Genomic DNA, 21,527 nt, shown 5'->3' with positions numbered 1-21,527 from the left:
TTCCGAATACAAAAATTAGCACAACGGTAGTTATAAAATAGAATAGTTAGATTTGACCATATTAAATAATCAACACCTTATTACTTTGGCACAAAAAAAATGGAGATTTGGGCAGCTTCTCGGACAAGAGCATATAGAACTGAATATATATTATAGTAACTTAGCAAACTTTTTCAAGTATCCCAACTGGAGTAGTTTACTTCATTATGGAGTAGATAAGAGTACTACTAAGATGATAAAGAAACAGAATACTTCCTAAAAGAGAAAGAAATATTAACTGCCAAAATCTAAGCTAGAGAATCCAATTAAGAGATCGACTCTTTTCTACTATTCTGGCATACCTTGCCTTACATAGATAGGCCCTATTTATAGGAGAAAATTTCAGGCAAACTAATCCTCTGTTGCGACAGTAAAAGTTGTCGTCGCGACGCTAATTACTTTATCTTTTCTTCTCATTGTGCTGCAACAATAAATGTCATCGTCGCGATGCTAATTGATATATCTTTTCTTCTTCATTGTCGCGACAAGAAAAGCAGGTGTTGGGTCAATAATGGCATGACTCTTCTTTTCATTTCTTGATGCGTTCTTTTTTCTTCTTTTTTTCTTTTTACTTCTTCTTTTTTCCTTTTAAATAATCCTTCCCTGCAAGATTTGTTAGTATTTATAGGAGAGTAAATATAAATTATTCATGCTTTTTTTTATACAAAAATATTATTTATTTACGTATAAAAATACATGAATAATTATACTTATCATTACACCTGCTAAACCAGGACCAAAAGATTACAAAGTCATGATGCTAATGGTGTATACTGTCGAGTCGTCCATTGGAGTTGAGATTGAGAGTGGAAGATAGAGGAGAAATTCCTTAGATCCTTTTGAATTGATAACTAATTTAATATGAGTTGACCCTCTCCTTTGGTTTTACTATCACTGTCTTCTTCAATAGCTAGATTTTGCTTATTCATCAGAAATCTGTATTGACTGACAAGTTGTCACGATCCGGAATCCCAACCTCGGAGCCGTGATGGCGCCTAACATCCATTTGCTAGGCAAACCGACGTGAGATAGTTAAATAGCCAATTTTTAATGGTTTAAACAAATGATTATAAATAATGAGAAGTAGAAACGCAATCTAATACAGTACCAACATAAGTTACGTGATAATATCTACTCCCAGAGACCCGGAGTCACGAGTACACGAGCAACTAGAAGTTCTACAAACAGAATCTGAAATAAATACAATTGTTTCGAAGGAAATGAACAGTAAAAGAGGGAAGACAAAGGGGACTTCAAAGTCTGGGGACGTCAGTAGATCTACCTCAAGTCTCGATATGTAATTATCCGAGCTAACGGACCTCACACACCGCTGGAACCAATACCAGAATCTGCACAAGAAGTGCAGAAGTGTAGTATGAGTACAACCGACCCAATGTACTCCGTAAGTATCGAGCCTAATCTCGATGAGGTAGTGACGAGGCTATGACAAGACACCTACATAAATAAAACTGTACAAGTATATACACGAAGTAGTAACAATAACAAAAATTAACAATGTACAAACTAGGAGGGAACATGCGAAAAGAAAGATATGATAACTACGACAGGTATGACATCACGTAATAGCCAAATAAATCATCAACCAATGAAGACGGATAAACCGATGGTATAAAAATAGCACGGCATCACCTTTCGTGCTTTTACTCTCATCCTTACCATGAAATGATGACATAAATGGAATGGCACGACACCAGCCTTTGTGCTTTTACTCTCAATCTCACCATGTAACAATGAATAAATGAGATGAATGGCACAGCATCACCCTTCGTACTTTTACTCTCTTCCGTGCCATAATATAATGAATGAGTGATATAAATGGCACAGTATCACCCTTCGTGCTTTAACTCTGTTCCTCACTATGTATTATTCAATAAATGAGATAAATACAATGATACGACATCACCCTTCGTGCTTTTACACTCTTCCTTACCATGTAATGAAGATAATATAAATTTGGAAAATAAATAATGCGGAGAATGTATTTAATGTCATATATGATGCCAATATACCAAACTTCAACTTCCAAAATACTCAACAATTACGAAATAAGCAATAATTATGGAAGGAATAGTCAAAGAAGTGATAACCTAACCTAAGCATGGATATCATGATTAGTAATGCAACAAAACACAAGGAAACAAGTTCCGTCCACATACTTTAACCCAACAACAACACGTAAGTACTCGTCACCTCATATATATATTGTTCCCACACATTAAACATGTAGCAAATAGACTAACAAGTCTTAATCCCTCAAGTCAAGGTTAACCGCGACACTTACCTCACTCCGAAATCAAATCAAAACTCAACCAGAGCCTTTCCTCTAAAATTCGCCTCCAAACCAATCGAATCTAACCAAATATGTTTCAAACAATTCAAAATAAGCTTTAGAAACTACCCATGAGTGATGAAGATTCAATCTTTAATGATTTCGAAAAAAGTCAACAAAAGTTAATCCCGAGCCCGCCTGGTCAAAAACCCGAGATTCGAACCAAAATTCAATTACCCATTCACCCCCGAGCCTGATTATGCGATTAGTTTCGAAATTCGATCTCAATTTAAGGTCTAAATCTTAATTTTACAGAAATCCTCAATCCTACCCAAATCCCTAATTTTCTACCATGAAAGAGCGTAGATTAAGGTTAAAAATTAATAGGTGTTGATGAAAATGGAAGAAAACAGTTAAAATATATTGGCCTTTGAAGTGGTGATGAAATTCTTCTTCAAAATCACCTCTAGGCCGAGCTCTAATGTGGAGATGGTGAAAAATGGGTTAAGTCCCGATTTTTAGAAGTTTAAAAGACTGGGCGTCAGGTGTTCATCACGTTCGCGAAGAGCACAGGCCAATTGGCCAACGCGATCGCAATCAACCCTCCACGTTCGCGTAGGTTTAGCCCCCATTGCCTTCGCATTCGCATAGAGTAAAAGATCAATTTCTCAGTCCCCCCCTCCTAACACTACACGTTCGCGAAGGAATGGTCGTGTTCGTGAAAGGTACCCCCCACTGCTCCACGTTCACGACCAACTCATCGCGTTGCGATGAGTAATTTCCTCCCCAGCCCAAGTTACTCTTCACGATCGCGAGAGTAGCTTCGCGAACAAAGAATGATGCACCTGATATCAGAAAACTCACAAATCACTCATATCCGAAACTCACCCGAGCCCTTCGGGATCCAAACCAAACATACACACAAGTGTAATAACATCATACGAACTTGCTCGCGCGATCAAGACGCCAAAATAACACTTAGACCTACGAATCAGACATCAAAATGAATGATATTTCCAAAGAAACTCAAGAACATGCAGATTTACAACTGGACGACTGAATCGCGTCAAATCAACTTTGTTTTGCCCCAAATTTTGCAGACAAGTCATAAAATTTCACCTACTCCAAGTTCCGGAACCAAAATCCGAACCCGGCAGCAACGAAGTCAACCTACGGTCAAACTTAGGAATTCTTTAAGACTTAAAATTACTCCCTCCGTTCCAGTTTATATGAACCTATTTCTTTTTTGGTCCGTTCCAAAAAGAATGACCTCTTCCTAAATTTGGAAACAATTTAGTTTAAACTTACAATTCTACCCTTAATAAGAAGCTTTTATAACCACACAAATACTCTGGGCCCCTTTTTGACTTGTTTAGAACCACAAATTTCAAAATTCTTCATTTTTTTCTTAAACTCCGTACCCAGTCAAACAGGTTCACATAAATTGGAACAGAGGGAGTACTAGTTTTTAACAAATTACTTCACTCAAGTTAGGGACTTCCGAATTCGATTCTTGGCATACGCCCAAGTCTCAAAATCACGATACGGAGACCCCAGGACCGTCAAAATACAGATTCGGATCCGTTTACACCGAGTGTTGACTGTAGTCAACTCAAATGAGTATTAAGGTCACATTTTCTTAGATTTTGCACATAAAAACTTTTTGAAACAAGACATGAACTGTGCACGCAAATCAAGAAATACTAAACGAAGCTAGCCGAGGTCTCGAAACACAGAAATAAAGGCTAAAACTAAAAATGACTTTTTGGATCATCACAGAAGTAGTAAATAGAGCATGGATTTCATGCAAATAGTATTTGAAAGCATTAAACTTTTTCTACCTAGTAATATAACAATAGAATGTAGTAGGGGTATACATGTCAAAAATTTCTCCAAATGGTTAGATTGATCAGTTGAAGACTTATGTAGTTGTTAGAGGCTACGAACTGTGTTCGTCTGTCAGTACGGTACGATATTTAGATATTTCGATTTGGTATTTTCGGCTTTCGATTTTTTCAAATACTATACCAATGCCATACCTAATTAAATTCAGTATGGTTCGATTTTTCTCCTTTCGGTTTCGGTTTATTCAGTTCGATAATTTCTGTTTTGTTCGGCTTGAATATTAACTGTAATACTCTTAATTAAAGTACTTACAAATACAAATCTATAAGGGTTCTAGCTCATCTGACTGTTAACAAAATCTTTATTCAAAACCAGCAAGTATCATCCAAGAGAAAAAAGGTGCATAAAAGAATAAATTTGATCCTTGAAATTGTCTTATTACTTGCTTAGAGTTAATTAATTGTTGAACTTAAAGAATACTATAAGGATTAATCCAATAGATGCAACAATAATACACGAGCAACAAAGTAAGAAACACCCCAAAACCGTAAAAACATTACGTACTGCCAACCTCGAACATAAATGCCAAAGAAAATTATTAACGTATAGTATAATCAATAGTATATAATATGTAACTTAGTATATATTCCGGTATGGTATCGGTATTGCGGTATTATTTTTTAAAATACTACATATCATACATAATACCAATATTTTTAAAAACTTAAACCAAATACCGTACCAAATATCCAATACCGAATATCAAAATTTTCGGTTTCGGTACGGTAATTCGGTATTTACCATATTATGCACAGCTCTACTACGAAGAGTTTTTTTTTTTTTTTGAATTGTCAGGAAAATTTTTCCCATACCAATGATTGTCTCTGTTTGATCAGTTTTGCCATTAGGCGCAGCTATTAAATTGATTGCAAGAGAAAATGAAGTAATGTAGGGTAAAACTTAAATTAAATATGTCCTAGAAAAACTTATTTCCAGTGGGAAGCAACCAGCATTTTATACAATTGAATGGAAACAAAATTTTCTTATCTTAGTTTTAGCAGGGGCGGTTGTCAGGCTATAACTGACAAACAAGAAAAGGAGTTGCAGTAGTTCTAAAAACTATCTGATACCTTTTAATCCGCTATATCAAATAATTAGATTTCTACTTATGACATACCTATACAAAAGCATTGATTTCATTTCCAGATAAGCACAATGCAGAACTTCAGCTCAGCAGCATTTCATGCCACTCAACTTCTCCTCATAGGATAGATGACCTGTACTTATCAGGCGTCATGGAACCTCGGCTAGGCAAGGTTGGCATCACAATCAATTCTCGAGGCACCAATCAAGGTCATGCAATAAGCGCGCTCATCATCTTCTACTCTCAGCCTAACATGATATCTGAGAAGCTGTTTGACATATTGCAAACTAGGGAAGTTCGAAAAATGACTATTCATCATCTCGAGTTTGTCCTTGGAGGGAATATAGCTCGACCTTTTTCTGTATTTGGGAAGCTCTCTGATTTTCCTTTCTCCAAATTTGGATGGATTTCGTGTTTTGTTCCTCGATCTGGATGCTGACCGTCGGGGTGATGAAGAGCATGGTGACCATCTGATGTACTCTTTTCTGTGCTTTGAGATGCTTGAAACTTGTCAGGGTGGTGAGGTTCGGACCCTTCACCTCTTTCATTGTTTTTGACAGTCTCGCCAGACTGGCTTTTGTCTAGGTATTGGAGTTCACTTGCAGTTAATTGAGTCCGACGTTCTTTCAAGAAGTTTAGCCTGTTTGTCAGCTTTGATAATGCTGATGTTGTAGCATTAGCTCCCTGTCAATCATAGATGTTTAATAAATTATTTGTAGACCCTAAAGATATATAAGATTGATACAGAAGATTTTATGCCAAATACTGATGTGATGTGCAAAAAAGATCTTCTGTCAAATGCATAATCAACAGGTATTGAATCTGTCTCAACACAATCCTTTTTATGTTCAATGATCTTAAAATGTCTGAGCAAGGCAGTATAAACAGTAGAATGCTTGAAACATCTGATATGGAGAAGAGAGTATTAAAGAAAAGGCAGGTCTTAGTTCATATTTCTCGCCGAAGCCATCTCAAAGTATGAAAATTTCAATAAATTGCCTCAAGCAGAGACTCAGCTTTTGTTGCTTATGCCCACAGGAAAAAGAGAAAATAGAAGTTCAAACTTCCAGATAAATCATATAACTTACCTCATTCCTAGAACTAGATTTTCTACCACTGGCTGAAGGGGCCCTGCTCATCCCCGCTTCCACAGAAGAGTTAGTACTTTGTGATGAAGCCGCTTGCTTACTCTGTGGATGTTTATTTGCCGACAATGGAGATTCATACTTATTGTCTTTCTCACTATCCGCCTTGTTCAAATTGGTCTCGTGCTGCAGAGAAAACTACATTAGTCATAAACTGCAACTACATGGATGTTCCATGATTATTAGGGTAAATAATTTTCAATACATCTGTTAAAAGAACAATTTAAGACCCAGGCTATGCTACGGTGACAAATTGATACAAATTAATAGCACCAAACTCCGTAAAGTATAAAAAACCAGCCGAGCTAAACTAGATTTATACTGCTTACACGTCCCATTAATGTTTTTTAACCTCTTCTTTTCTAATTACTGCCAAATTGTTGACTTAACATATTTTAAGTTTTTGTTTAGATAAGGCTCATATAAAAGACGTTTGGGGAACGGCACCAAAGAGAAATAAAAAAGGACCCACATATGCAACAAAAATAGGTGTTCCTCTGCATCAAAAAAAATTCAGCAATTTCAACGAGAGTACAAAACTACCTGCAAATGAAAAAGACACAACTACACATCTTTATATATAACCGCATATCTTAATATTTTGTGCCTGTTAATTGACGTACAGATTGTCATTTACCTTCTCTTTTTCTTAGTTTGTAACAGATAGTAATTTTTTGATAGATAACCCCACAAGTGCTACATTTTCACTTCTTTTTGGAAAACATTTGAGAGCTAATTCAAGCTACATCTTCCATTTTGAGCACAAAGTTTACGTAATCCAATTTTTTTGTTGAAGAGTAACAAAAGAAATGTGCTCATGGAGCATCTCCATTTACTTTTTATTGTCCAACTTCATGGAAATTCAACTCAGAGGGTAAATAATAGGGACAATCGCAAATATCCTCCAGGTGCAGTTCTAAAACTTTTCAGACAACATTCTCATAATACAACAAGAAATCTAACAGGTCATGTATACAGTTGCAACAATACCAGTTAGAGACATTCTATCCAATTAATATGCACAGAAGTGGGAATATTTTAACATCTGCATTTGCTAAAAAAAATAATCAGAAGAATTAAATAATTGTCGTCTTTCACTTGCAAGGTTAACCTGTTAGATTGAGCAATTGATTTTGAAGTACAGAGATCCATATCTTGTTAAATTTTCAGTTGGCTTAGCTTCATGAGGTTGCAGTTTCTCTACATTCAATCGTTGCAAAACCAGAAAACTTTGTTTTTTGGTCAAAGGATACCATGAAATATGTACCTTACTTCTTGCAGACTTTTCAAAAGTTTTTGAAGCATTAGTTTCCATATCCTTATGTTTATCCTTGCTGCACCAAGATCGAGATGGTGAAGAATAAGAAACAAATTAATCGAGATGGTGAAGGATAAGAAACAAATTAAAGCAAATTGCAATGGAATAACAACCACGAAGTTGCTCGTTGCGTTAAAAACATCAGAACTCCTTAATATTCAACCTATAGACTAAATGTCTTCCTACACAAGCAGCAAGGTAAAACAAGTGCATTCTTGGAGTTTAACTTAGACAAGAGGGAAACAGCATTCCAAGATCTTCCATTTTCTTCCTTATCTTTCATTGATATGAATAGCATGGTTGCAGAAGCGGGAGATTGGAGAACAAAAAAGTGTAGGGATAACAATCTAAAACCTTACCTGGAGCAAGATTGTACCATGGAAATACAACATAAATAGGAAGAAGCAACACAAGGATTACCTTTTTCCGTGATTATTTAGACTTTGCTGCGGTTGATTGCCCAAGTCAATACGAAGTCTGGAATTTTGTTCACGTTGTTTACTAAGCTGCAATCCAAGATCATCAACCCTCTGTTTCAGATTGATGATATCTGCCTCTTCCTGAGCAATCTCCTGAAGTTCTTCCTTCATCTATACCATAAAGAAAATTATAATTTCAGCATAAGCAAGTGTTATCTATGTTGCAGGGAATCTCCAAAATGCTGTTGCACGATCCTCTAAATACACTGCTTTTGGAGGATCCAACACGCACCTGGCGACATTTTCGGAGAGACCGAGCAACATAGAGCGTTATGCAATAAATTGGCAAGTTGAAAGAAAACTGACCGTCCCATCTATACTGGAAGAGATAGGTAATTTGCCTTCAATTCCAGCTTCCAGGAGTATCCTTAACTCCGTCTCCTTCTGTAGTTGCTCCTGAAGCCTTGTTACCTAACATGCCAACAGTTCATTGCACTCATTTGTAAAACTGCACATGGGAATGATTAAGCTTCTATTTGCTAAGGACAGTTGGGGATATATGATGACAAAGAACAACAAGTTTTTATCATCCACGGAGTTTCAATCTATTTGGTGTATGATTCCAGTAAAGAAGAAAGCACAGTAGTTTTGTGGAGCTGCTCCACAATGTATCATGTGGAGCTTGTTGAAGGAAAGAACTAGGAAATGATTTTGAGGACAAGCAGCCACTCTTGACAGTAATAGGTGCTTTTGTATTTTGAGTTTCTGGTTTAGCTATGGGAATATTAGATAGAAATTCAGATTTCTGAGCTTCTTGGAGCTATTGATATATGGTTATACAACACTTTTTTAGCATTCTTCTGTGAATAAATATTCACTGCTTGAAACAAACAAACAAAAAAGAAGAAACAAGTTAACCAAGAGTAGTCTAACACAGAAATGAGTTAAATTTTGCATTTGGTTACTTGGATGGATTAGACTATATTCTGCTCCATCTAAATAAAATCATATCAGTACTTGTAAATGCACAATCTCTTTCTGGAAAAATTATTATATCAGCGACTCTCCTGACAAATGCTCATCACTCTTGAGTTATTTTAATGGGTCCACCAGAGTAGGTGCGAAAGCAACCCAGGCTATGTGATCGCTTAGCTCAACCAGTGAGCAAGGTTGGAAACCAACAGCCTTTTATGCAAATGCATCAAGGCCACCTGCAAACACATCTCAGATCTGGACAGTCTCATGCACTGTCATCAACCTAGCTTCAATATCATCTCAAGTCTTCCGACCGGTTGGCTCTATTTTAAAATTCTGGCTATGATAAGAGTTGTATCTACCCCTAATAGGCCTAGTTCGTGATTGAATAAATCCTAGCGAGGTTTCATTAAGAAGGAATGAGCAGTAAAAAGTTCAACTCGCACCCAACAATAAGAGGGAAAGGAATCTAGAATAGCACCTACATATTTTTCAAGTGTTAGACGATGCTCATGCAAAGCATTCTTTCGTTTCTCCAGACTTTCATGCAAAAGGGCGTTGCCTTTGACCTATAATGAAGAGAAACGTGCAGCACAAAGACCAAATATAGAAAGTTAAACAAAAAATAATTGAAAGGTAATTCAGATGTGAAAACTGATGAGACTTCTTAAGAAAAGAGAATCTCATAACACGTACCGCCTCTTCAACCCTTGTTTGTAGGTCAGTTTTAATAGCCTCAAGCCTCTGGATTTCATCCCTAGAAACAAGTCCAAACATAACAGTTACCTAATTGTAAAATCCATCCAAATTAAATTAGAATGCAAGGCACTTTTTGAGGCAGGATAAACCGTGAGGGTGCTTGGGGTTAGGAATCATTGGTCATGGTTTTTCATCAGGGAGTGCAAGTGCTGTTTGCATGATTATATTTGATATTTGCAGCTTTCTATTCTTTAGTAAGTAAGGTTAGTACTTATACATGCAACGTGATTGTTCTCCCATTGTTTTCATTTAGTAGCCGTCCTTTCTTTAGAATATTTGGTTGACCATCTTTATTATGAATTTTAACTCTTGATAAATGCATCACTTACTCATCATCAAAGGGGATGTCAATTGATTCCATGGAGAGGTTCTTCTTGGCCTAAACTCAGAAAGAAAAACCAAGAAATGAAAAATCAGAAAATACACCAATGTTTTAGTCATAAAAGAAATGCAAAGTCAATACATGGATATCCACGTTTGATTTGTTTAGAAAATGCTAAATTAAGCAACAAAAATGTGTGGGCATTATATGGCAAAGGAAAACCATAGTAGCAAATGAGAAAACAAGTCACACTCTGAGCTGAGTAACTGTGAGCGAAAGGACAATAGTACTCACAGGAGTACGACCCCAGACAGCAGGTCGGCGAACACTGCGCAGAGGTCCATTTAATATATCCGTTGACTTTTGAGAAGTAGATGTTTCAACATGTCCAGGTCCTACTTGTTCACCAGATTCATTTCCTTGTGTTCTCGAATTTTCATGACTTTTAGGCAGAACGTTCTCACCCGCTTCATTGACATCACGCTGAACAGAAGTTTGAGGTAGACTTGTCGGTGAGCTCCCATTAGCTTTGACGTCGCTGTCCACTTCAGGAGTCTTTAAACTAGCTTTAGAAACTCGAGAGCTCTGTATAATTACTCTTGTTAGTTACATTATGTGAGAGCCAGCTTAGGCTGGAGCAATGAATATGTACTGGAAAGCAGTATAAGAGGGCTGCACACAGCACCAGACAGAAGGAGAATTAAATCCCCATCAATAAGCATTTATGAGAAAACTTGCCAGTTTCTTAATAACCAACTCAAGAACTAACTACAGAGTGCTATTTCCTTATAAATTGGTGAGGATCAGTATCATATTTATTCCAAGCCACCTAGAATATTAATCAATTAACAAGTAAAGCACAAGTTTTCAAGGATCACTAGAGAAGCTAATTATCCTGCTGCACCTGAATGAATGGTAAAAGTAGGAAGAGGGACTGGGAAGTTCCAGCATCACACAACGGACAGTACCTCAACAAAAGAAGAAGGCTGAGAATAGAACAGTGAAGACACTAAAGAAATAACCTTGTTACTATCATCACTTTCGCCAACCTCATTGGTTGTTGCACAGGAGTCATGATCAGAATCATCAACGTCAGCATGAGAGCTCTCTTCTGCATCATCATCATCGTCTTCTTCTTCTTCATAGCTGTAATCATCATCAGTAAATTCTTCTCCACTCTCGGTTCCACTACCATCTGAGTCAGAGTATAATTCAGGCGATACAGAGCCTTCCTGCAAGGATTTAAAACTTTAGTCCAAGAGAAGAGAATAGGAGGTCCACAAAGAAGATTTCATTCTCTTCTGGATATAGAAGATTAAAAACAGAAAGATATGTAATCACTATGAGCTTCCAAAAGAACCAAACATGTTCGCCACTCAATATAAGAGTCAGGTGCAGAAGCAACTAAGGAAGTACAGAACTGAAGATGATGATGTAAACCATACCCCAAACAATTTGCCATACTCCTCTAGCAATGTGATGACGATGGCTTGAGCATGGTTGGCTGCAGCAGCTGCCTGCAGAAGTTGAACAGAGCTATCACCACTCATACCAAAGTCATTTCCTAGCTCACAGTCTCCAGCTAGAAGTGGGCGAAGAAGTAAAGGTGCCATGCAAGCTGCCACTGCTGATGTGCTCATTCTATTTTGAGTTTTGTGAGAAACCACACTTTGCATCATCATAAGAATCCTGATGGACATCAGATAAAGCATCACATGTGTTAAATACATAGATACATACATAGAGCTAACTGAAATTATCTGCTGGGAAATAAAATGTTCAGACCAAAAAGCACCATATTGATGATACCAAAACGGTTTAAATGGGGAGTACACTGAAACCGGTGAACTGTGAAATTTCACATACAAAATCAAATAACAGGAACAGCAAGAAAAGAAAACCTCTGCAGCAACCGACGGTTTGGTTCTGGAAATGTCTCCAATATAGCTGTACGCATAGCGTTGACTCTAATGCCACGCTCAGTTCCTATCAACAATCACAAAAGCATTTTAACAAATGATATTCACAAGGTACCAATCATCTAACTATTGCTGTTGATGGGAAATGTACAAATACCCTAATCTCGTGATGAAGGCCACAGAAACACTTCAGGCCAACATTCATGCTAGGATAAAACTTATATGATGATAATTTGTAAATCCTTTTTTCTGTTGGCTTTGACCTGACTCAGAACAAAGTTCAAGCCCAAATTGACAAGCAGCTTCCAAGAAGTCATATTTTGCAAATAAACTCCATGCATAAATATGTATATTTCATTTTGTGCCAGTTGAATTGGATAAGCATGAATTGAATGTGCATTCGCTTTAGCGCAAAAATAAACTCTATGCATAAATATGTATATTTCATTTGGTGCCATTTTAATTGGATAAGCGTGAATTGAATATGCATTCGCTTCAGCACATAAATCTAATAATAGCTACTTCATATGGAAGGATGGTCTAAAGACTGTATCACAGGACTCCTGATTTCACAAAAAGAAGTTGAGAATCACGTAACAAAGGCACCATGTTATAATGTGGTACCTTAATACATCTAAATCATTTGGATGTATAGGCATTTTAACCTATTTATTCCCTCAAACATCTGCCCAATGTTGGATGGAGAAGTGAGAACCATGAGAAACAACTTAAGTTGATAGGCTTGAGACATTTATGTACACATTAGGTTCATAGGTTTCTCAAAAAACGAAGAGAAATCCAATTTCAGCAGGGCCAAACCAAAAAACTTCACAAATCCGTTTTAATAAAACACTCATGCTGAATGCAATCGAGATATCACGTCTTTACTGTCAAAGGGCTCTAGCAAATATTTCCTCAGGAAAAATGGATCAAGCACGTCATGCTATTCAATGAAGAAAGTATATCTACACAACTCTACAGATACTGGAGTAGTATTACAAAAGGTATCCTTCTTCTTTCTTCTATAAGAGCTGTCTTGTGACACAGAAGGAAAAGAGGCAGTCTAAGGGCCCAACGTTAAGAGAATAAACTTACTAAATGCTTCCAAAAGGGCATTGCAGCAAGATGCAGGAACTGGAGATGATGGCAACTCTCGCAGTATGTACTGCAGAAATCAAGATGATAGCAACTTCAGAAAGTACTTTCATACAAACATTCTTACCTAAACCGCATACTTGTGTTTTGAAGGACATACCTTGACACAATCAGCAATAATATGAGCATCCTCGTCTGGAGAGAAGTCAGTTTTACCTGGATTAACAGAACAAAAGTTTTGTTATCTTATGGTAAGCCAAGTGAACTACACAAGAAACACTTATATAGGTGTCGACTTTAATTGTCATAATTCAGACAAACAAAATAATCACATGAAGAAAAAAAGTAAAAGATTCTTGAAAGGTAAATAACCCCTCACAGCCCTTATGTCCAACAACAATTGTAAACTAAGCTAATAATGATCTGATATGAGAATTGCATCACATCTGTCACAATTCAGTTGCATCCAAAAAGAGGAAGCCGCTCAAGTACACATAGAAAAAGTTATATCCACAAAAATCTACAGCTCTATGCAGCTCACTATGAGCCTTTACAACAATGATGTGGACTACCAGGAATAAGCTTAATATTGCAACCTTTAAAGCAATAAATAATTCTACTCACCATTTGCCCAGGGCAAATCATTTTCAGAAACATTACACATGTAGAAAACATAAACTTTTGCAACAGATACTAATGGTATCAACACCTAGTAAAACATGATATAAATAAACCCTCTCAGTTTCAAGGTAGCAGACCCTGTTCATACTCCCGTATCCGATGCTCAACATCATCAACATCTGCTGCTTGCCGCAGGATGCCTTCTACTTTAACCCCTGGAAAAATAGTAAAAGATCAGCACCATGCAATGAGTAAGCAAGACAACAATAAACAAATAAATAAATAGTCCAGAAAATGAGAAGTATTAATTTTTTTTGGTAAAAAAAATAAGAAGTATTAATTGACTGATGGTTATAGATAAATGTTTGAAAAATCTTAGTGAAAGATTCAATTCTGACTCATGGAAAGTGAAACTTTAGTAGTGAACTTTTCTGACATTTTATCTCAATTTTGAAGCCTTGAGCCGGTTTGAAAAGTGACCTACTAAATTAATCTATTACAGTGATTGCAGCCCTAATAACATGGACAATAAGTAAATGAGTAAATCTCATTGCAAAGTAGCCTTCCAAAGTGAATGGGATTGCACAACTGCGGTCCACCTACATTGATCTCTCATTTCCTCTAGACCACTATGAATCCTCTAATTTGACAATCTCAAACTCACCCATGAGGCAAAACATAGATGCTGGAACAACAAAATGCATCCGATTTAAAGAAAAACGGCTACTACCTCTCTTCATCTTTAAGAAAGAAGATGCACTAGGGTATAAGCCCAACTAACAAATGATCCTTTAAAAAAGAAAGAGATATTTGACATTTGAAGCCAGAAGCATCAAGAAAGTAATACGTTACAGAAGCAGCCATCCGATAGTAATTTGAATCAGTAGAAGAAGCTCACCATGCTCTTCTACAAACCTCAGGGCTTTCTCCAGGAAAGATGGAGTTCCATCAATATCTTCCAGAGCAAGTAAAACCGGCCGACCAATGACCATGGACTTCACAGGCTGTCTATCATTTGCTACGAAGGTAAAATGAAATAAAAAGAGGTTGAAATTAGATCCATGAAAAAGTATAATACTATATTTTATGGCAAACGCAGATCAAGGAATGGCAATAGCAAGATAAAGAACAGAACCAGCTTGAATATTTTCCCTTTCATGAAAAAACATTGCTTTTTTTTTAAGGTAATGTAAATGAAAAACCATTGCTTATAAATGAAATATTAGTAAAGCTACGTTATAAGTAGGTTCCAATTTTATTCCTCGACCTGCAAGATGCATACCAGATGCTGGCCACGTTAAGAAAAGATGAATGAGAACTTACATTGCTCAAGTGAAACATCAACAGCATTGGCCTGATCATTCCTAAATATTCCATTTTGGCCCATTACAAGAGCAGCACTAGGTGCATTTGCCAAAGCTTCCTCAAGTGCAGTTTTCCACTCAAGCAAATCCTCCAATGTTTCCGCCTATGAAATCAAAGCTCTTAGACTATATTAAGTTTTATGCCTTACAGAAACAGAATTCCAGAATGCTAATGATAGTCATGATGCTACAATGCAACAATGTAAATAACAACAAAAATGTTGAGTGAACCAATTCTGGAAAACAATGGCCATCCAAAAGAACTTTAGAGTCATTAATTTATTACTATCATGATAGGAATTCCTGCCTTAGACGCGGAAGGCTACCAAGGAGATGCATGACTAAACATGAGAACAAACCATGTGAAAAAGTAATTGGTACAAGTAAAAGCTACTTCGCGAGCTGGTTACCATTAAAAAAAAAAAGAGGGCAGCCCGGTGTACTAAGCTCCCGCTATGCGCGGGGTCCGAGGAAGGGCCGGACCACAAGGTTCTATTGTACGCAACCTTACCCTGCAATTCTGCAAGAGGCTGTTTCCACGGCTCGAACCCGTGACCTCCTGGTCACATGACAATAACTTTACCAGTTACTTTACCATGTGAAAAGTAATTGGTACAAGTAAAGCTACTTCGCGTGCTGGTTACCACTCTGTTTTTGAGCTTGAAACTACCAATTAGGCGATTATTAAGTGGGCAAATTGAGGGAATGTTCTCAATTCTCAATAAAATACTAATGAGAACTATAAGTTGGTAGTAACAAAAAACAAATTAATAAACTCAAGCTTCCAACTTATTATGTACTGATAATACAAAGTTTCTGCCAAACCACGTTCTTTCAAATATCTCTATTTCAGATTTATTAGTCTGTGGATCATGTTTTGATACTTATACAGTAAAAATAACACAATTGAGCTTAAGCTATTAACTAGTTGACAACTTAGGTTACCACTACAAGAGCAGAAACCAGTAAGGAGCATGATCTTCCCCTATATATAGACTCGTATGGGAAAACGAAAACTCAATCCAAGGATGACGACAAATAATAAAAACTGATAAAACTATAAAAGAGAAAAAAGGCAATCACAAATAAAGGCACCTTGAGTGTGAAAGCTCGTCCGTCACGACCATCAGGAAATAGCACAGTCAACAGTTTCTTATCTTCTTTGACAACAACGCTGAAAAATTCATGTAGAAAAACAGCATCATTAACCATTTTGGTGTTACTTGGCAAAAGGAACTGGCGCTAAGAACTATCTTAAGCATAGCAAGAGATACTAAGCCAACCTGCCTGAACTGTTGAGATCAATACCACCCAGGGTTAAATTCACTTCGCTCCCCTTTTGAGGAGTAGCATTCTGAAAAGAATCAGTCAAGGTCATAAAGTCATCGAGAAATTTTTAAATAAGTCAAAGAGACCATTGAGCACACAAGATATTGCATTTTGAAGCATCAAATGATTGGTAGCAAATAGGATTCATGGACTTATCAAACACAAATAGGAGTTAGGAACAGATAAATATTTAGCCAATATTATTGGTCGAAGCTACTAAATGAACCGATGGAATATAGGCTCACTATGATTTCAACTAACCAATGATTTTCCAAACTAGATGCCACACTATGAACCTGAATGGGATTCGACGATAAAATTTCATCAGTTGATCTCTATGTCAAGAGAATATATAAGGGAAAGATGTAAATCCAAACCTAACATATAACAAGGAACAAGTTCATTCCCATTGTTTGTGCTTCAGCCTACACTAGCAAATCTTCAGAGAATACAAAATAAAATTGCAAGTGTAATGCAATTTTTCTGAAACCATTTATGTACTTAAATCCTCAAAGTCATTCACTTGTAATATGTTGTCAAGAAGAAATGCGGTCAATATGCACACAAGGGGAAAAAAATAAGTCATTCAAGAATACAATTTCAAGGTAAAATCTGAATTGTAAGTTTTAGCTGGATGCTGGAGAAGCTCAGAAGACCAAAAGAAATCCTGAGAAATCGAAAAGGAGAGAATCCGATTTAAGTACGTTAAGTCGAGTGAAGGATCTACTAACATTGTTCAATACATTGCTTTAAAATTGGGACGGCTGAGCCATGTGAAGGAAAACCTTCCCGCACGGTTCAAAGAGCACTGAATTAGAATGAAAGGTTTACCACCTCCACTGTTCATGCAAGGGGAGTTTGCTCGATTTGCGAATTAGTCCGACTAGTAATTCATTTCTAACCCGTCTTCAGTAGTCTGAGAGTGGTGACGTTAATTGTAGTAACATTCAGAAGTAGTTGGGAAGCCCGAGAGTAGTGATGTTAATTGTAGATACGTTCAAAAGTAGTTGGTACATCTTTATTACAAAAAGACAAATTTGGCGTGCAATGACTTCTTCTTTTTTGCGCTAATTGGAATATAACTAATCCTCTGTTTTTTGTGCATTTTGGATAGCTTTAAACTTAGCGAGAATCTCATTGGAGCTCATTTAGATACTACTCTTACTACTCACCTGTATAACATATTTTTTTGATAAGGGAAGATTTTATTAAACAGAAACAGTATCAAGCTGATACTGTGAAATTACATATGATATGATTATAGTCCAATACTTGCATAATAAGCAGGTAACTAACTTAGTTTCTGCTAAGTAGTAAGCAATTATACAAATACATTAAAGAATTCAATGTATTAGTTTATACTCTTACTACTCACCTGTATAACATATGTATATAGTGAAATCCAAATTTATGAATCATTGAAACAATGAGTTAGAATAAAAGAAACCAAGAAGATACATTAAAGAATTCAATGAACTATGATATGGTTATAGTCCAATACTTGCATAATAAGCAGGTAACTAACTTAGTTTCTGCTAAGTAGTAAGCAATTATACAGTACACAAAGTCAAACTTACAGGATCAGTTCTGTAGAAGACCAATGAGGTACGAGTTAAAATGAACCACCTCTTCTTCCATGATGTCCATCCAATTCCTACATGCAATAGACATCAGAAACATCAACTAAAACCTAAAGTTTATACAATTAGAAAATATTTGTTTCTTTTCTTGCTTTCTGATAAAGATATAGAATATGTCTCAGTATACGCTTGAAACTCCAGGTATGTATTCTGTTTTAACTAAGAAATTAGCCAATAAGTGATATGATCACAATGTGATACAAAAGCAGCTAGAATTTTTGTCAGGCCAGAACAAGAAAGCAGACCATCAAAAAGAACAGAAAAAAATGTTATACTTTCCTCAATAACACTTTATATAACAGTCTGCATGAAAATGAAAATACAGTGAAATCATCATTTTTAGCTAAAAGATAAATAAATAAAATAACTTTGAATCAAAAGAAAAAACAAGACACTAAATAACAAACATATGCGTGAAAGTGGGTTATAAGAACAAGAGAGGAGAAATCACTTTCCTTTTTGCAACTATGTTTAAAATTTTAAGCATAGAAGAGAAAACATACCTCTTGATGATAAAAACAGGGGACCGCTTTTGTAAACCTGTCAAAAACAAATTTTTATCATCAGCCAACTCCATCATTTTCTTCTTTAGAATGTGTATCAACCACAATCCCTAAATTTACCGAATTATGTATTTAGGCAAATATCAAATGCATGGAAATGAAAAACTGCTTTCCGTAAAGCTGCATAAAAGAGTGAACATTTAACCTGGAAACAGGTCACTCTCCTGTGTGGTCAAATTGAAGGATCAATTTTTTATATCTGATAAGCAGGTCACATTCCTAAAGAATGACACATCTCTATCACTAAACTGATGCTCGTGAAATAGCATAGAAACAGTAATTTATCTTAAGTTTGTTAACAACTTACAGGATGAAACACTTGTTCGCTGTGAAAATAGCACGGGCTAGCCAGTTTTCGGATTAGTAATTGAAAAATAGCTAGTGTTTGTAAAGTCAGTGAAAAATAGCCACTATTTTGTTGAAACACGGAAAATTCCAGCATAATATACGGGATTATGGAGCTCCTGCGTATAAACTTCCGACATATTACGTTGGAACTCCAGCACACGTAAAGTTCTAGCATAATATGCTGGATTATGGAGCTACTGCATATAAATCTTCCGCATATTATGTTGGAACTCCAGCACAATATGAAATTCCAACACATTATGCTGGAAGCTCATATGTAAAAAAATTCGAACTCCAGCATAATATGCTAGAATATTTCTGGATTTTTAAGGGTGTTTTTGTTCACATATTATATTTACATAAAAAAAAGTGGCTAAATTTCGATTACTTTTGAAACTGTGGCTATTTGTCAATTACCAGTTGTAAATCTAGCTATTTTTTATTTTTTTCCTCAGTTGCTTAGTACATCATTTTTTACGCAAATAGCCAGCCATATTCATTGTTTACTTTTTCTGGCCGGTATACATAGATTATACACATAGTATATATTATATATCCGCCAGCTATTTTTAGTTTTAAGAACTTAGGTGGGCGGATATTTGGGTTAATTCTTCAACAAAAAACAAGTGACTTTACTGCAAATATTAGCTTACAAAGCATCAAATTTGTTTATCAAATCTAAGAATGTCAATAAGCATTTTGACCCAAAAAGTCCAAGAATTTAAGAGGTATGTGAAAAGAGAAGTAGAGGGGATGGAGTCTTCTCTAATTCATGCGCCATTAGAATGCTAAAGCAATAAACTAACTAACCTTATTTCCACCACGAACATGATCATTGGCCCCAGGTGGTGGAGGTGTTTGATTAACCCCTTCAACCTGATATAATTAAAGAAAAAACAAAAAGAATAATACAACAATGTAATACCAAGAAAATACCCAAATAAAAAGAGAGAATCACAAAACACAATGATGCCGACATTGAGATGAGAATTACGAACCTTATTAGCATCAGCATTGCGATTAGTCATGGTTTAATTGCGAATAACATTCGTTAATCTTGATCAGCAACACCAATTCAAAAAAAGTTCCTGCATTTAGGAAACAATTATGAATCAAGATTCAGACCCATCAACAATGTAAGACAACATTGTCCAATAAAACGTTATATACGAGATTATAATGCAATTTCAAGAAGTGGGGATCAGATAAAAATGTCACCTTTTTCAATCAAAAACCAAAAAGAAATTCATAGTAAAAAAGAAACAAGAAAACGTTGTAGAAGGAAAGAGAGAAATCTTAGTGTTTGTTTCTTAGTTTGGAAATGGGAGAAGATTGGGTAACGGAAAACCGAGAGTCAAGCAAGGAAGTTAGAGAGAGAGAGAGAGTTGATGGTGAAGAAATTGGTGCTTTCTCTCTCTCACTTCTTTCCTAAAATTGAGCTTTTCCTTTTTGCTCTTTCTTTCCATTCTTTTTCTTACACGTCGACCTTATGTCTCTCTTTCTTTATTTTTGCCATTTTCCTTTACGTTCATATTTATTCTTTTGGAGGGAAAAGAATAAACATATTTCGCCCCCTTTTTTGGTTAATAATTCTTACGTATTTGTTGCCCCCTTTTTGGGTTAATACTTCTAGTTTGTTTTTCTTTCTTGAAAGAAAAAAAGAAAAAAAAAGTTTTGGCTTGAATTAGAATCCTCTACCTAAGTGATATGATAAAAGTATAGTTACAACTATTGAATTCCAACTTTGGTTCTAATAGTTTTACTTAACTTTGTATTTTCTATTGAAATTATAGTTAACTATTGATTTTATTTTTATAAGCAAAGGATTAATAACTTGATATTATTCTAACTTTTATATTGTTGTATTGCATTATCAGTTACGGTGAGAAAACTCTTGCATATTCATTTAGACATATTTTTTGTTTTTTTACCGGAAAAAAGTAGTCATTTTCTTTTTTTGCTTTTTGCACAAGTTATTATAAATTACAACTTCTATTTTCTTAATCAATAAGCACAGTTTCTAATGAGAATTTGCAATTTCACGTGGAACATTTGAGGCAAGAACTAGTGAGCATAGTGAATATTAGAAATTGCTCCTTATAAATTAAGTGGCATAACTAACTTAACAATCTTTGGTTCAAAATAATTTGAATTCTATTTATGTGATGAACACCAGAAGACACACACATCTTAAAAATTAAAAATAATAAGTAGTAACTTTTTTTCCCCATCTGGATGTCCATATAAGAAACTTTCAATTTAATCTTAATTTGTTTCCATTTGTCATGTGATCAAGGTACATAAATTTAATACAAATGGTGCAGTCATTTAAGTGCCCAACAATATTATTATTTAGTTGAGTGTACCAAATTTAGTTGGATTCAATTTAATT

General features: G+C 35.8%; 1 protein-coding gene across 2 annotated transcripts; it reads right to left on the bottom strand.

The window, feature by feature from the left end:
* Positions 1–5,113: 5,113 nt before the first annotated feature.
* Positions 5,114–20,445, bottom strand: LOC104220856 (rho GTPase-activating protein REN1). 2 transcript variants are annotated; one of them, XM_009771816.2, is made up of 24 exons: positions 20,354–20,445; positions 20,134–20,223; positions 19,946–20,011; positions 18,728–18,764; positions 18,162–18,238; positions 16,539–16,609; positions 16,351–16,429; positions 15,215–15,359; positions 14,790–14,909; positions 14,029–14,106; positions 13,431–13,486; positions 13,271–13,340; positions 12,158–12,242; positions 11,702–11,945; positions 11,279–11,488; positions 10,551–10,841; positions 10,264–10,313; positions 9,872–9,932; positions 9,661–9,744; positions 8,567–8,671; positions 8,202–8,371; positions 7,731–7,797; positions 6,407–6,589; positions 5,114–6,002 (listed from the first exon to the last, which is right to left on the bottom strand). In XM_009771816.2, the coding sequence occupies exons 2-24, from the start codon at positions 20,161–20,163 to the stop codon at positions 5,634–5,636; spliced, it is 2,748 nt and encodes a 915-aa protein (XP_009770118.1). In that variant the 5' UTR covers positions 20,164–20,223; positions 20,354–20,445; the 3' UTR covers positions 5,114–5,633. The 2 variants fall into 2 exon arrangements, with proteins under 2 accessions (XP_009770118.1, XP_070028354.1); XM_070172253.1 differs by having other exon boundaries at positions 11,306–11,488.
* Positions 20,446–21,527: the final 1,082 nt, after the last annotated feature.

Source organism: Nicotiana sylvestris, chromosome 4 (assembly GCF_000393655.2).
Source record: "Nicotiana sylvestris chromosome 4, ASM39365v2, whole genome shotgun sequence".
Taxonomy (NCBI): domain Eukaryota; kingdom Viridiplantae; phylum Streptophyta; class Magnoliopsida; order Solanales; family Solanaceae; genus Nicotiana; species Nicotiana sylvestris.
The sequence above is the reverse complement of the archived record's forward strand: the minus strand, read 5'-3'. Positions and strand labels throughout refer to the sequence as shown.

Bases quoted from the DNA above. Each gene is read 5' to 3' on its own strand.
- LOC104220856 (XM_009771816.2), bottom strand. From the start codon at position 20,163: ATGACTAATCGCAATGCTGATGCTAATAAG. The intron at 20,012-20,133 runs GTTCGTAATTCT...TAATTATATCAG, and splicing joins GCAATGCTGATGCTAATAAG to GTTGAAGGGGTTAATCAAAC. The intron at 16,610-18,161 runs GTAAGTTTGACT...GATTCTTTTCAG, and splicing joins TCTTCTACAGAACTGATCCT to AATGCTACTCCTCAAAAGGG.